The sequence below is a fragment of the Equus przewalskii genome, chromosome 3, assembly GCF_037783145.1.
Source record: "Equus przewalskii isolate Varuska chromosome 3, EquPr2, whole genome shotgun sequence".
Classification (NCBI taxonomy): Eukaryota; Metazoa; Chordata; class Mammalia; order Perissodactyla; family Equidae; genus Equus; species Equus przewalskii.
Genome location: NC_091833.1, coordinates 49677999 through 49695302, shown reverse-complemented (window position 1 = coordinate 49695302; position 17304 = coordinate 49677999). Strand labels below are relative to the sequence as shown.

General features: G+C 41.5%; 1 protein-coding gene across 2 annotated transcripts in view; it reads left to right on the top strand.

Moving 5' to 3' along the window:
- The window catches only part of PKD2 (polycystin 2, transient receptor potential cation channel), a 56269-nt gene that overhangs the window by 5583 nt on the left and 33382 nt on the right, over positions 1-17304 (top strand). For both annotated transcript variants that reach the window (XM_070612680.1, XM_008523689.2), the window contains exons 2-4: positions 2583-2696; positions 14899-15032; positions 16502-16752. In XM_070612680.1, coding sequence (XP_070468781.1) covers positions 2583-2696; positions 14899-15032; positions 16502-16752 — 499 coding nt within the window. The remainder of the gene's footprint in view (positions 1-2582; positions 2697-14898; positions 15033-16501; positions 16753-17304) is intronic.

The window sequence follows — 17304 nt, the reverse complement described above, 5'->3', positions numbered from 1 at the left end:
GAGTCTTTTTACCATGGAACTGAAATACTTACAGATGAAATAATACGATAGCTGGGATTAGTTTCAAAATAATTGGGGAGGAATGGGTGAAGGTTGAGATGAATCAAGGTTAGCAATGAGTTGATAATTGTTTGAAGCCGGGTAACTGATACTTAGTAGTTCATTATAGCATTCTCTCTTCATGGTATTTTTTATATTTTCCAAAACAAAAAGGTGGAGATGGAATGGCTTGGAGGTTAAGCAAAATTAAAAGCGTTTGGAAGCATTTGGATAAAATAGTTGTAAAAATGGCATTTTTTTCAAAGTCAATTATTTATGTTTGGAACATCTTTTGTGTTTTTGATTATCTATCTCAGAGTTCCCCTATATTCATATCAGTAAGCATGATTGTGCAGGGAAATACATTGTTTAGGCGATATGCTCCGACTTTGGGCTCTTGCATTAAACCTCTTAAACATGAAGGAAGTTGGGCAGTTGTCCAGTGGTCGTTCTCATCCCACATTCTCCTTAACAGCCTATGTACTGAACATGAGTACCTGGAATGCTGGAAAGGCGCTCCCTCCACAACTGGGACAATTGTGGGAGAAGACAAAGGTTGATTTTGAAGAATGCTGCCATTTTGGCTGTGAACTTTATCCTTAACAATTCTTACCCTATCAGCTCTGTTAAACATGGGGCATAGTTGGCTCCAGGCCAGACGTTTCTCACCCATCAGAATGTGAAGAGGTCCCCGTATCCTCAGACAGACCCTACATATACACCAAGTGGGCAAGTTGGATGAAATTTTTAAAGCAATAAATATTTGAGGAGGTAGATAATTTAGCAAAAGTAAATGAATAAAAGTATATTATATAAAAACATAAATAAGGAGATTTGTTTCTTTTCATTTGAAACATTTCATTCAAAGGCTCAAATTAATTGCTGCAGACCATTCACGTTTAGCTTGAATAAAATTTGATAGGAATTTGGTTTTTCTATTTATAAGTCAAGCAATACCATTTGTAAATATTAAGAACTATGACTATTCCTTGGTGCATAATTGTTTATAAACCATGGGAAAGAGTGAGATCATTGACCAAGCGAGGCAAGGCAACAATTTTTCCTGATGGGGCTTATGTGTATGTTTTAGGCCTGGCCTCAAAAAGAAATAGACCCAAAGAAATGATGTGGTTGTGTACAGGGCCACTCAGCCTAATATCTGGCTGCCTCTCTGTTATTCTGAGTTGTAATTTTCCATGTCATCTAAATTTGTAATAATTCTTTAATATGATAGAGTTTTAGCGAACAAACATTCTGCTTGCTGCATTTCTTCTGGGTGAGTAATTCCCTGACAACTACCAGATCTTGGCAGACACAAACCTGGTCATAAGTTATGCTCCACTTTCAGTGTGGTGAAATCTATGATGCGTAACACAGTGTCTTTGAATTCAGATGCTGATTTTCCTAAAGGAAATTTGGGAGAATAAAGAAAACTCCAAATTTAAGAGTAGAACTAATGTATTATTGTAAGACTTAAAAAATGCATAAACACTAGCGATGAAGTCATTTCTTCGAAGTGAAAGACCATATACCATTTCCCCCTGTTTTCTGTATGGCTTAAGTGGCTGTGTGAAGGGGTTCAGGTCTGTGGAAATAGCGTGGGGCAACAAGCAGGGGCCAGGTCGGCTTCCATCAGGAGCCAACCTAATCTCACTGAGAGGATTGAGAAGTTTGTCTTTTTTGGAAAACGCTAAGGTTCTTCCAAGGACCCAGCAATGTGACTTGACCACACTGTTCATTAACGGGGTTTGGACGGCCACCATGTCTGTCTGCTGGCCGAGTCCAAAACCGCGGGAACTCTCTCCAGCAGGCTCACGGAGGGTTACGTCATCTTCGCCCAGCCCGCCCAGCACTTTTTCCATCTGCTAAAATACGGAACGTGGTTGCTGATTTTACTTTTTCTCCAAAGAGAGAGAGAAGCCGGAAGAATTGTTGCCTTTCATTTAAAGTTTATACGTTAGTGTGCGTTTTAAAAGATCTGTTAAGCTAAGCATGTGTAGTGTAGTCCATCAGCACCGAGTTTCTTCAAGGACAAAGATGGGTACAGAGCAGAGGTTTTACACCAGTGTGTTGAAGCTTGATAGATGTTCCCGCCAGGACTTCTTTTCGTCAGGGGTGACCTAAAGGCATCATTTGCAATATAGTCACATCACGTACGGAAGTGAGTAATAGGCTAATAGGTCGTGTCCTCCCCCGAATAAGAAGGGCCGATGTGTATGCACAATTCTTTAACCTCCTTTTAGGCTGCGTCATTTCCTGTTCTCTTTCTAAATTTTTACCAAGCTCTTTTCTAATGGGATGGGGAGTTTAGCCAATGATCAGATAGTTGCCTGTGTTTTGCGCATCTAGAGAGACAGTAGCCTGATGTAAGCTCAAAGGAAAGGTACACTCTCCTAAAACAATTTCTCAGTTGCATTCAGGGTGTGTTTAAAAAAAAAGAAAATCTCCCTTAAAGGTTATACTATTTATTTTGTGTGTTTTCCCTTTGCCATTTATGAGATTTTAAAAATAAAATGACATCTTTTTTTATTATTATTTTAAAGGTCTCTGGGGAACAAGACTGATGGAGGAAAGCAACACTAACCGAGAGAAATACCTTCGAAGTGTTTTACGGGAACTGGCCACATACCTGCTTTTTCTCATAGTCTTGTGCATCTGTAAGTAGAATGTTTCTTTCCACTAAAGGAAATGTTTTGAAAAGATCTGACTTGTTAAAATCATAATTAAAAGGAATTGTATGTGCACCAGAAGGGTTAACTCAGAAGTTCTCTTCTCTGTTTTCAATTCCAATTTAGAATTTGGTAACGCTCTCTTCTGTCCTCTGATAAACATTATTAAAATTTGGTATTATCTGAACGGCCAGTTCATTGTCAGTTGTGACCATTTTCACTGTGAAATGCATGTGGCAACCTGCTGGACACCAAGAAACCAAGTAAAAGGATTTCTGCATTAGATTCCTTAACAATAATTACAGTGTCACCGTCATTACATCAATTAACGTAAACTCTACGTAAGAATTATTTTCAGCAAAATGACTTTTCAAGTTTAACTTTCAGGATGTACAGATAATGTCACCTAATATTGCTTTTATGGATATGTATGTTTATACTTCCCCTTCTTTTGATTTGGATGTGTTATGTGGATGCCTTCATCCTAATTCATAATTTCTTCCAAATCGTTAATAATCCCCGGATTTTTGCTCTCCAGGAAACTTACTCCAGATCCACCTCTTCTTTCTTCCTCTCTTCTTTCAGTACATCCCTGCATCCTCTGGAAGGGGAGGGGAGGGAAGCCTTAGCCAGAAAGCAGTCTTAGAAACCATCTGCCTCAAAGTCTAGAAACTCACAGCCAGTGGATTTATCCTCTGAATCCAAAGGTGTTGGGTGATGGAGTTCTGTGATTTTCCCTCTAAAGCCTTTGTGAGAACAGAAAAAGCAGCAGATTCATGACGACCTCCAGGACCACCTGCCATACTCCTCTAGGAAAGGAGTTCGTTCATATCGTCTACACTCAGAAATGCTTAAAAATTGACACCAACCTTGGAAAGAGTCCCCTTCTTTGCATATGGAGAGAATCTAAATTTAATCAATACTTTAATAATGCCATTCTTATTACATTAAAATTGACCATCTTGACTTTAATTGTCTGAGTGCTAAAAGTTTCCTTAAAAACAGTTTTTTCATTTACTAGATTATGAAAAGAAGAACATTTGTAAGTTTAACATAAAAGATTAAGGACACATTTAAGTTTCAATATTTGTAATTTTAAGAAATTGAATATTTATTTTTTTAATATCCCCACACTGGTTTTTACTACTCCTAGTAAGCTCTGAATGCGCTTTATCAGAGCATGACTTCTTTTTATATCTTCTGAGACTTTGCCTATCCGAGTGGGAACTTAAAGAAAAAAGTTATTTAAGATAAAAAGTATGTATATATGAACAACATCCATCTTCTTGCTTTTTCCTTACTAATTTCCTGAAATTTCCTGTTATTTGTTTAGGAAGGAATGTCTCATTACTTTTTAAAGAATGTTATCTAAGACAAATGCAAAAAAGCTAGAAATGATGAATTCATTACATTAAAAATTATAAAGCAAGAGATGTGATATTTTTAACTTTTATGTTCTAAGCTGTTAGAGCTTAGAATACTGGAGTTGAGTTTGCTCCCTGCATAGAAATACTGCTTAAATATTATACTACAGTGGCCTTAAATATTAACAGGTTGATTAGAATCATTATTATTATTAAGTTTTTTCAAGCATGACACATACATACATATTTCTTATGCAAAAGATAAGTACACCTATAAATAAGTCTAGAATTTCAGTGGCCCCCAAAACTGTGTGAGCTTCAGAATCACCAAGAGAATTTTTTAAATAATTAGTTTGCCCAGATGTACTAAATCAGCCTTCCAGATGTGGCCCCGGGATGTGAGTTTTCAGATGCACTGATAAGTTCGGGAACTGGGCCAGATAAATAAACTGAAGAGCTAGAGTTTTAGGGAACATGCCTTAAGTCATGTAACTAACTAGTGTTTTCTTGTTTATTTTAGAATTTTTATGCTTTTTCTTCCTCACACTAATCACATCTTTTTTCTTATATCAGTAGCTACAGATTTGACATAGGCACAGTTTTATTTCAGAATATTGTAAACTCTCTGGTTAAGACGGGATCTTAGCAGTCATATGATCAGACCTCCATGGGATGCTAAAAGTCCCTCTGCAGCATCCCTTTCAATGGTCAGTGCGCCTGCATCTGATGGAGCGAGAGTTCCTGGTAAGGGGCTGACTTCTTTGAGATAGTTCACTTCCTTTTTCTATGGCTGTGTTAGAAAGGTCGCCCTTATATGAAACCAGAGTCTGTTCCCATCTAACTTCCTCTCTCAGTTCCACTCTCCAAACCCACCCATACCAGGTATGTTTCCCATGTCTCTTCTCCAGTTTAGCCCATCAGAAGTTTGAAGACAGACATCCAGTGTCCCATAGGTCTTCTCTAGGTTAAACCTTTCTGGTTCCTTTAACTGTTGATCACGTGATGGTAGGCGTGCTTTTGAGTAATGCAAATGATAGACACTCCCTCTGGCACACGCTCTGTTTATCAGAGTCCCTTTGGCAGCGCAGCAGGAGCCTCACCAGGAAAGAGTGGGAAAGTGGGGCCATGAGCATCCTCATCCAGATACTACACCGTGGCTCGTGCCTTCTGCCATCGCCTGACTCATCATATAAATGATTGCTTAGTCTCTTCACCAAAAACTATAAAGCACTATGTCCCCCAGCAAGTATTTGAGCACTTTTTCCTGGAACACAGTCAAGGACTTCCCTTTCAACTCTGTTAGATTTCATCTCATTAGGATCTGCTCATCACCCCGGTCTGTTGAGATTATCTTGGGTCTACAATCATTCATCTCATGGATCAGCGATTCCTCTCAGCTTCACAGTATCAGCAGAGTTGATATCATTTGTGCCCTTTTGCTGGTAAATTAACAAATCAGAAAAGAACATCAGTCCATTAGTCAAAGCTCTTTGGGTGGAGTTCACTGAATTATGTTATCATCTGGCTCAGATTGTTCATGAACTAGGATAATAAGAAAGGCTTTTTCAAAGGTCTGGCTGAGTAATGCCACCATTCCTTGCTCTATCAGCTGCTGACCAAATTAAAGAGGAAGTGAGGATCAGCAGGCGTGATTTACTCCTAGCAAAGCCTTACTCGCTTCTAGTGATTGAGTCCTTTCCCCAGTGCTCAAAAGTCGTCTTTTTAATTACTAGTTTTAAAATCTTGCCAGCAATGTCAATATCAAATGACCGAAATATCAAACTCATTACTCTGTGAGTAAATGAGATAATGTCCTCAGCCGTCTGCCTGCACCCGGGAAGCTCTTGATCTGAAGCAGACAGTGTCCTGGAAGGCAGCCTGACATAGTAGGAAAAGCACAGATTTTTTTGCATCACAGAGATCTGGGTTCAGATCCCAGTTCCACCACTTACACACTAGGTGGGCTTCAGCAAGTTATTTAACCTTTCTGAGCCTTTGTTTCCTCATCTGTAAAATACTTATTTTGAAAGATTTTGTGAAGATTGGGAATAATATACAAAAGGATCCTAAGACGGTGTCTGTCGTATTAATAGGAGTAAGCAAAATTCTCCCGAGAGATTGTTGACGGTTGCTGAATTATGTCATCGGTGGGCTCTTGGAACTATGGGTTCTGATTGTTTGGGCATCATTTGGAGCAGCTAAGGACCCATCAAGAGCTTCTTTTCCATCTTACCAGTGTTAGTTCTAGCCCAAATGCCTTTAAAATCAGTCTACTTTACCAAGAGGACAGAAATAACATGGCACTAAGTAATCCCACTTTCTCTGTAATTTAGGATTTATTCTGACTTGAAACCTAAGGTTGCTATGAATGCACCGTCAAACTACTTACTAATATATGGGTGACTGTTATAAATGGTAACAGCATTTCTTTACGTGAGTTAGATGCTGAAGTTAAAGAAAGGAATAAATAGTATTATAGAAGATCTTTGAAAAAGGCAAAGGAAGGTCTTTGGTGAATCTATGATAAAAATACATTTGCCTCTCCTTTTTTTCTGCTCTCTGTTCATTCTGTAAAACTGTTCAAATCTTCAGTGTTTAAACACAATAATTGAAACGACAAAGAAAAGTTAGCTGAGTCCACATCATAGAAATGTAGTATTTCTATATGTCAGAGAAATGGGCAAAATTAAAAGGCAGAAAACAATTGTAAAAAATACTTATAAGAAATACCACAAAGGATTAATATTTTAACATATTTGTAACCCACAGATCACTGAGAAAAACGCTAAGACCTGAGTAAATATTTTACAGAGCAGGAAATGTATTTCACAGAGTAGAAAATATAATCGATTAGTGTGGGAAAGTCTTTAAACTCAACCAGTATCCACAGAAGTAATGAAAATAGAGAATGAACACCATCATCATGATACAGCATAATATATCCTAGGACAGGAAGAAGAAATCTGTGTATCTCCATTTCTTTATCTCTGGAGGAGACTTTGCCTTGCATTCTAGAAAAAAGAAATGAACAGTATCAAATCAACACATTGTACACATTAAACTTATATATCAATGATGCCTTAATAAAAAAAGAAATGGATATTTTATTTTACTTGTAAAAATCTGAAAAGGATGATAGTCTAATGATAGTCTTTCTAATTTGCAAAAGAATCCATGCAGATGAAGCATTGTTGGTAACTAGGTCGGTGAAGTCAGTCAGTGGGTCACTCATACACCGGTGGGGAGCTAATTCTGTTTCCAGTGACAAACGCTCCGACAGCTCCCCACCTGGCTCCCCACAGCAAACACATTCAGTCAGAGGACCACAGGTTACAGTCCATAGAAAGTGACTGTTAAAGACTGACTGTCGCTGGAAAGCCCTTTGTCTTTTGATAAACTGGACAAAAACTACAATGACAAGAAATGTCTGTGGATGTATAAATATTACTTTAGGTGTGACCTTTCCTCCACGTGCATAGCTTTCTCTTCTTTATGTCTTTCTGGGAACTTATATGTAAATATTACATATCCTCCTCTCTTGTTTTAAAAGAAAAGGTAGTACTAGCTTATACAGGGATTCGCAAAAGCCCTTGTGCCGACAGCCTCTATCCCTTACAGGTTTCCATCACAACTTGTGATGTACAGTTTCCTGTGAATTTTAACCAAAACTGGATTAAAATATTTGGGAGTTTTAATAACTTTAATTCACCTTTCCTGTTTATTCTGTAGCCTCACTTCTGCCTCGTGAAGGGCCCTCATCAAGGTCTCTAGGGACCTCATAATTGCACATTCTCTGGGTTCTATTCGACCTTTCTCTGGTGTTTGGTTCCATGGCATTTGGCATTCCAGAAAGTTCCCCATTTGGCTTCTGTGACTCCCTCTCTTCCCGTGTTCCTCCTTGCTCTATTCCCTTTCTTAGTTGTCTTCTCTCTGTCCCGTGTGTAGACAGTGTATGCTCTGTGAGTGGGTCTTGGGCTTGCTTTTAGCTGATCTTTTCCACAGATACAGCTGCAGCTAGTACTTGTATGCTGGGGACTCCCAAGTCCCTGTGGACCTCTCTCATGACCTGTGAACCTTGTGCCAACTTCCACTGGACCTCCTGTGTGGTGCATTCCACAGGCATCCCGTTCTTAACATTCCCAAGCCTGGACTCGTCATCCTCCCATCCAAACTTGCTTCACTCGTGTCCTCTCTCTGGGGTAACGTTAACATCACCCACAGGAATGCTCACCCAAACCTGGGTGCCATCCCAGGAGCTTTCCCTCACTCCTCTCGTGTGATTGTTCCCCCTAATTCTTCCTCTTTAGTGCCGCTCAAGTCTGTCTTCTCTCTTACATCGCTGTTGTCCCTATTTTAACCTTTATCATCTCTATCCTAGATTATTCATTTATTCATTTGACTGTTCAGTGATTTCATGAAAAACAGATTTAGGCCCTGCCCTTAATGTAGTAAGTGATATGAAAGAAGACAAGTGGGGAAGAGGATTCCCCTACAGGGAAGGATTCTCTGAGGCCTGAAGCCAGAAGAAAGAGCTGCATGAGTGAAGGTTTTGAGGCAGGAAAAAACTGGAGAGAGAACATTCTGGAAGCTGAGTGAAGACAGTCACTGGAGAGAGTGCCATCCGGTGAGGATGGAAAGGTGGTCAGGGGCCGGACCCTGCAGGTCTGACAGGCTTTGGTAAGGGGTTTACAGTGGGAAGCCAGGGTTTCAAGTAGGGGAGTGACAAGATTTATTTAAACTTTAAGAAGATGACTCTGAATGCCACTGGACCACAGAGTGGATGGGATCTAATGTGTGGACTTTTAGGACTCCCAGACACCGCCTCACGACTGCTGTCTCTGAAACCAGGTTAAACCAGGTCACTCTTCCATTTAACACGCTATAATCACCACACCTTCAAGATAAAGTTTAAAATCTTTACGTAACAGACCAGCGTTCACGTCTTCAGACGTACCACTCCTTATGAACATCTGGTACTTCACCCACGGCAACCACTGATGAGTCTAGAAAGCCCTGGGCCTGCGCTGTCCCCTTCCTGTGGGTCTGTTGAATTCCTCCTCACCCTTCAAGGTCAGCTCACGAGCCAGAGCCCCTGAGAAGCCCTTTCCAGTAGCCCCTCCTCCGAGCCGTGCTGACATTCGGGCCGCCTGGGTCACAGCCTCCTCCCGCTGGGGTGCGGCTCGGGCACCGTCTGTCTCCCTCTGCGCAGAGCCCGGGAAGGGATGCGGGTGGGCACGGCTCAGAGATGGCACCGAGGTGTTCTCCCCGCATGTTGGCAACTTTGTCCGTTTTCCTTCTCTCTCCTTCACTGGTACTGCTTCTCATTCACTAACAGAACTTTTCCTCATATGACAACTAAAACGGTTCCAGCCTAATCATTCTTTGTTTTATGTGTGGCACTTTGCATTTATATGTAGCATTTTAGTTTGTAGAGTCCCTTCAAATATGTCCCTGTGAGGATTTGGTACAACACAGAGCCAGCAAAGAGGTTGGGTTTCCTGTTCAGAGTGATAGCTTCATTTTGCGGTGGGTGGCCTGGAATACTGGCCCCACGGCGTCTTCGTTCTGCTGTCTTTACATCTGGTCTATTTACATTTGTGTGGTAGTTTTGATTCCCTCTTTGGCCCAACAGTTATTGAGAAAATTTTTTTTTTAAATTTCTAAATGGCTTGGTTTTATCTATATATTTGTTTATCCTTTGTAAATTAATTTTCTGCATTTGTGGTTTAAAAAATGCTGCTTGGGGTCAGGCCGGTGGGGTAGTGGTTAAGTTCAAGCACTACAATTTGGTGGCCCAGAGTTTGCAGGTTGGGATCCAGGGTGCAGACCTAACACTGCTCATCAAGCCATGCTGTGGTGGGGTCCCACTTACAAAATAGAGGAAGATTGGCACAAATGTTAGCTCAGGGCCAATCTTCCTTACCAAAAAAAAAAAAAGTTGCCTCATTGGTTTTTTGTTTTTTGTAGGGGGTTTTAGTTTGTTTGGGGGATTTTTGTTTGTTTTGGTGTTTGGCTTAAAACAACAGAAATTTATCCTCTCCCAGTTCTGGAAATTGGAAGTGTGAAGTCAGAGTGCCTGCAGGGCCACAATCCCTCTGAAACCTGTAGGGGGCGATCCTTCCTTGCCTCTTCCCAGCTTGTGGTGGTTGCCAGCAATCTTTGGCACCCTTGGCGTCGTTCCAATCCTCCATCCTCTCAGGGTGCTCTGCTGTGTCTCTCGTGGCTGTCTCCTCATAAGGACACTTGCCTAGTTGAGTGTTAATTTCAGGGATTCACTGGTGTTCCCTTTGTGGGATAGCGTATTTCTAATTTTCATAAACGTTCCATGGATATTTGGAAAAGAATGTGTGATCGCTTCTGGTACAGTATAAAGTTTGACGTGTATACATTGTCACATATTCAACTGAAACCCCTACTATTTCTAGATAATTTTTGTCTGCTTTCTCTGACAAAGATTGAGAGGTATAAATTTGTTTCCAACTACAGTTGTGATTTTGGTAATTCTCTTTATAAGACCAGCAGGTATTGCTTTATCTGTCTTGATGTTGTTATTCAGTATGTAAGAGTGCATTATAGTTAAATCATTGTGTATGGTATCATTTGTCAATCTTTTTATTTAACTCAGTACATTATAATCTCCTTTGTCAGAAAATTATAATACTACTTAACACCTTTTTAAAAATATTTTATCCCTAATATATATCTAATATATTTATTTTCTTATTCCTTTATTTTTAACTTCATTTTGAATGGATCGCATAAAAATTCTAGGAATGCATTATTTGCTTTTTAACCAATATTTAAGACTTTGTTGTCTAGTAACTTTAACCTCTTCGCATTTCATGCTTTTGTCAAATTTCTGTCATCTTGTTTTTTCCTCTCTTTTTATGCTTTCCTGTTATTTTCCTTTTTTTTTCTTTTGTTACATTGAAGAGTTTTTTCTTTGCCTTTTGTTCTAACAATTTGGAATTTATACAGTACAATCTTTGTTTTTAGTATTTGAGCCTATATTTTTTCAACAATATTAAGAGTAAAATAGTGTCTGTTATTATTTTGAAATGAGACCTTTTTGGGTTTGTGTGTTTGTTTGTTTGTTTCTTTGGTGAGGAAGATTGGCCCTGAGCCAACATCTGTTCCAGTCTTCCTCTATTTTTTGTATATGGGATGCTGCCACAGCCCAAAGCATGGTTTGATGAGTGGTGTGTAGGTCCGCACCCAGGATCCAAACCCGCAGACCCCAGGCTGCCAAAGTGGAGCATTTGAACTTAGTCACTACACCACTGGGCCAGACCCTGAGACCTTCTTTTTAAGATAGCTTTAGTTTATATACTGGTTAGCTGGTAATGCTGTGATAATATTTTTTATTCTGGTTTATTTTATGGAGAATGGAACTTGGGAGTTAAGATTAGGATTGAATGGCAGAAGAAATCCATGCACATAGGATATATATGTGTCCTTTACCTTTTATTTTTTAATATTCCCCCTCCTTTCTGGTCCTCATTTAAGGTTATCTATTTCAGGCTGTAATTTTTTTCTTCACAATTCAGTTCATTTAAAGAATGAATGCTACCTTGCAAGTGGGCTTTCTCTGTCAGGGACTGAAAGAAGAAATGATGTGACAGTCTTACATTACTGTTGCATTTTCTTTTTTACTGCAGTAACATTGGATTATAACATTGTATAGCTCTCAGGTGTACATGGTAATATATTTCAAATTCTGTGTAGACGTTACATTTAACAGTATACAAGACACCTTCACACGCATTTCTCCAGTTGAACTACACAAAAGCCCTAGTTGTTATTCCCATTTTCTAGATAATGAAACTCAAGCTCAGGAAAGTTAAGTAGTTATCCGAGATCCCAAGATGCTGGGACCCGCAGTCATGCACACAGAGGCAGACATTCGCCAGGAAGCAAAGCTGAAACTCGAACCCAAATCATTCTGTCTCTAAATCCCGGGGGTCCTTTAGCTGCGGGTTAGATGGACTCATGGTGCCGCTGACTCCGGGAGTGTGTGGAGCTGTCGCTCGGAGACATCTCAGGGACCAGCCGAGGGCCTGGCGGGAGGGAGGGACTGAGTTCATGTTTGCCGATTGACGGCCTTGGAAGGATCCTCTCTGGAAAGCTAGATGACAGTGTTTCTCTGGATGTCCAGCAGGTGGCGCTGCATAGCCAGGGGGAGGCATCGCTTCCCTTTTCTTGAAGCCTTTAAATCCCATACAGGTCCTGAGAATTTCAAAAACAATCACTATGATAATATAAGAAAATAAAGGAGGGGCTGGCCCCGTGGCTGAGTGGTTAAGTTCGCGCACTCCGCTGCAGGCGGCCCAGAGTTTCGTTCCTTCAAATCCTGGGCGCGGACGTGGCACTGCTCATCAAACCACGCTGAGGCAGCGTCCCACACGCCACAACTAGAAGGACCCACAATGAAGAATATACAACTATGTACTGGGGAGCTTTGGGGAGAAAAAGGAAAAAAAATGAAATCTTTAAAAAAATAAATAAATAAAAAAGAAAATAAAGGAGATACATTTTGACATCAGTGGCTAAAATACTTATGTTTAGATACATATATAACTATAGCATATTTATAAATCAAAAAATTTAAATAATTTGTCATATTTCTTTTTTAACAGCAAAAAACCCCGCAGGTACAAAATTTGAGAAGGATCTATATTAATCAATCAATCCAAAGCGAATTCTAATTTCATGATAATTGGAAAATCCAACTTAATAATCGTTTAGTCAGCTTTGGGGAGCCTCCACTGCTACTGTTAGCATCGTATCTGCCTCGTTCCGTCGACTGACTCTGGACCCGCAGAAGGCCTTTGTAGGGTGCCCTGTACCTTGTTCAACCCTCTGTGGGAGCTGGGTAGGCAGCACTCTCCCTGGGGACAAAATGAGCTCCCCTTCATGAAGGCAGAGATCACATCTTGCTCGTCTTCACATCCAACACCTTGTTCCATAAATGTGAATGGAACAAGTCTAACCCTTACGTCTAAACCCTTAACTCTGGTTCAGTACGGAGGAGGCAGGAACACCCGCAGAGGAGTGTTCTTGTCCTGATTAGTGGGCCGCAGATGACAGATGAGGGAGCCCAGCCAAGGGGACTGGAAAACATCCCTTTCCTGTAGATGCAATACACAAGCGTGTGATTGTGTGTATTTATGGATCCATTGAGCTCGAGATGGACTCTCAGACACTCTCGTGTTTGGATCACTGTTATCCACTCCTCTCTTTTAATCTTCATTTTCTATGATGCTGTGGTGGGGAAGGGGACTATAAGAAGGAGAGATTTTACTAAATAGCGTTTAATCCCAAGATCATCTAATACGAAGTTTTAAAATGCTTTTTGTGATGCCTGAAGATTATTACAGAATCAGCTAAGTATTAATTACCTGCTGGGTGTTGAGAACTGTGGTCAAAAGAAGTAGAAAATGTGTTTCCTTCCCCTCGAAGCCCTTTATCAGCTAATTATAGGAATTATAGCATATTACACCTGCAATCATTAGAATCCAGCGTAAGACGGTACTTGTTCACATGCTGACATTTTTAGCATATGTGTTACAGCAATCTGATTGAGGACGAAGAGCCACCATTATTGGACATTTAAGTGTCAGCGACTGTATTGGATAGTTTTTAGTTATTATTTTTATTTAAGCACCAAAATAAGGTGAGATAGCTAATTATCCCCATCTTACAGAAGAGGAAACGGAAGTTCAGAAAGTTGAAGCAACTGGCACAGGTCACATAGCACGTAAGAGGCATGGCGGAGATTCACACTGATCTCCTGTGACCTGCTCAGCCTATAAATCTTCTCCCCATCTCCCTCCAGGACCATTCAGAATGGGCTGGAATAACCAGCAAGTCTTCATGGCAGGGGGTAGCTTGAGTTTAGAGGGTTCCACACAAGACTTGACAGGTAGATGGGAGGCAGATGTGTTTGTGTTAGTCAGCATCCTGGAAAGAAAGAGATGGAAACCTCAAAGTGGTGATTAAAGAAAATTTAATGATGGGACTATTTACGGAGGTGTGGCAGGGTCACGGGAACCAATAAGGGGAGGTGAGGCACTCAGGAAAGGTTACCACCTCCAGGCCTGAAGGGACAAGGGGAGGAAATGGCGTGGCATGGACCCAGTGTGGCTGTGGGAGAAGAGAATCCCCCAGAAGCTGTGGCCGAGGATGGAGGGTCCCCTGCCAAACTGCATCCGGGTGATGAGGGAATGAAGAGTGGGGGTGGAGAGAACAGACCCAGCCTCTCTCCTTGAGCCCCCAAAGCTCCCGTTCAGCCTCCCATCGGCTGAATGCCTTGGGAACCAAAGGATAAGCAATCCCCTGTGGTATGATCTCTAGAGGTCAGCCTCAGGGCACAGAGCAGGGCGCGGAAGAATGGAGAACTGATCTGGGGGCCCTCTGTGAGTGGCCTGCCCGTGTTTTTGTAGAGATAGTAAGCAGAATGTACGCAGCCAAAGGATGGGGAGCTCGATATGGCCTCTGTTGGGGCCTGTGCAGATCAGCCTCACCGGGTGGAGGGTCCGTTCTGGGAGGTGGTGGGAGATGAAGTTGAATAGGCATACTGGAAGTCCCACGTGTCAAGTAAAGGCGCCTGATCTTAATTTGATGCTCAATAGTAAGTCAATTTCACTTCACATAAGCCAGTGTCAACTTACTTTTTTTGGAAGCCAGAGAGCTAGGGAGATGTCCCAGAATGATACAGGGGAGGAAGGGTGAGAGCAGACTGGGGTGATGTCTGCCCGTCACCAGGAATGTGTGAGTACGTGTGCAGGCCCCACTGCGGAGTTCATTTGGCTCTCTCTGTGTTCCAGTGACCTACGGGATGATGAGCTCCAGTGTGTATTACTACACCCGGATAATGTCACAACTCTTCCTAGATACCCCCGTGTCGAAAACGGAGAAAACTAACTTTAAAACTCTTTCTTCAATGGAAGACTTCTGGAAGGTATTTGAAAATGACTTTGAAAGTATCTTTTTGTCACTGGAAATTGTTCATTTGGCTTCCTAAGTCCCATTCAGCAGGATATGCAGGGCCTGCTGTGTGCTCAGTGCTGTGTGAGATGGTAAGTTATGGTGCATTGTTCGCAGTTCCATCGGGAGCCGTGTGTGCGCCTCGCACTGTGCTGAGTATTTCATACTTAGCTTACTGAATCCCCACAGTAACCGTCCAAGGCAAGTGCTGATGTTATGCCCTAGGTTGTAAAGGAAGAAACAGATTTACAGCGCTTACACCTGCAAGGGAGTAAGAAAGATGGACATTTTTCTAGCCTGACAGATGCTTCCTCACCCTAGTTTATCACTCATTCAGTCCCTCCTGATTGAATTAAGTACCTGTTCAGAATCTCCTAGGATGTAAGGCCCAACAGGGCAGAATTTGGTTGCGTTTCTTGTTTTTTGTCTCCTTGATGATGATGGTGTGTCCCCTAGAACAGTGCCTGATACAAGGCAGGTCCATTCTTTCAAAGATCTCTAATGTAAAATTCAACCCAGCCTCTTCCCAGATTGTCACAAATTCCAACATAGCAGCGGAGGGTAAGCCATGAGTGATGCCCTAGGAAACGGATTAAACTGATCTGGAAGATATGGTGCTCGGGATCGAAGAAAACTGGACTGGAAATGATTATTTCTTCCTGGAGAGATACTTTCTAAAATTCATACTAAATCAGAGCTATTAATTTTGAAGACTGAGAAAACTGAATCACAGGACCGATTACTACTGATGCCTAAAAATACTTGGCATCCAAAACCACACTTGTGTTATTGAATCTTTTCCCACCTCAATGGGGCAAATCAGTCCATCTCTGTTGATCATCTGATAAGGACAGGACGCTGAGAAATGGCTAGATCTGTCTTCTCTACGGGCAAGGCAAGTTAATAAGAGACTTCTCACACATACACAATTCTGTGATAATGAATGCCAAGCTCTAAAACCCAGGGGTGGTGGAGGTGGTTAGAGAGTTCACCATATGACAGAAGATCCACCAGATGGCAGACTGGTAATCAAAGCTAGTGTTTTCTTCTCCAGACGAGTTAAGAACCAGGATTATGTGGGATGCTGTTTTAATAAGGAAAGTAACATTGATCCTGGTTGTGGATTTAGGCAAACTGCTCCCTGCCCTCCAGCCTTTAGTCCTAGAGCAAAAATCAGAGTTGCCATTCATTAAGCGCCCACTCTGTGCCAGGTGAGGCAACCATGCAAAAGATGGATATTACAGATTCAAGAACCCTGGCTCACAGGGGGATCCTGCTCAAGGCCTCCCAGGTAGCAAGTGATGAAGCAAGATCCAACCCACATCTCTGACAGCAAACCCACCCTTGTCATTCTCCCACGTTCACAGAGTCACAGACATGCCTGGAAGAAGCAAGGCAGCCGCGGAGCTTGGACCTTTTCAGAAATGTTTCCTTTGCTTTCAGTTCACAGAAGGCGCCTTGTTGGATGGGCTGTACTGGAAGGCGCAGCCCAGCAACGGAACTGAAGCGGACAACCGAAGCTTTATCTACTACGAGAACCTCCTGTTAGGCGTACCACGGATACGGCAGCTCAGAGTCAGAAATGGATCCTGTTCTATCCCGCAGGACCTGAGAGATGAGATTAAAGAGTGCTACGATGTCTACTCGGTCAGCAGTGAAGATAGGGCTCCATTCGGTCCGCGAAATGGAACCGCGTAAGTGTCTGTGGCTCATGGTAATGAGCCCTGGCCTCGCACTGATATTCATTCATTCATTCATTCATTCTGACTCTTTCACCAAGGAGAAAATGGCTTAAGTGAGTTTTCAATGCTTATACTTAAAGCTGTGGCCAAATGAACCGTTGGTTTCTCAAGTTTTCTCTACTTTTTGCCCCCCTTCAGCTTCTGCATATGTATTTTTCAAAAGGTTAAATCGTTGACCATATGGCCCACAAGAAAGAAGCTATCCGGGCCTTCTGAGGTTTTTTTTAAGATGCCTGGATCCTATTTTATAGATCTGGTGACATTGTTCGCTAGATTGTCACTAGGAAATTTTCTGGTACAGAAATCCTTTCATTAGCTCTTACAAGTAAGTTTTCATTCAGAGAGCAGTTATTTCAAGTTATAATAAGCTGGAGGCAGCTTTTCTGTCTGTTTTAAAGCTGACCTCAGATGTGTGTGTGTGGTTTTGAGTATCTGTCTGTAATGTGTTTATTTGTAGGGATTTTTGTGCTTTTTGGTGACCGTACTTAAGACATCTTGTGTATT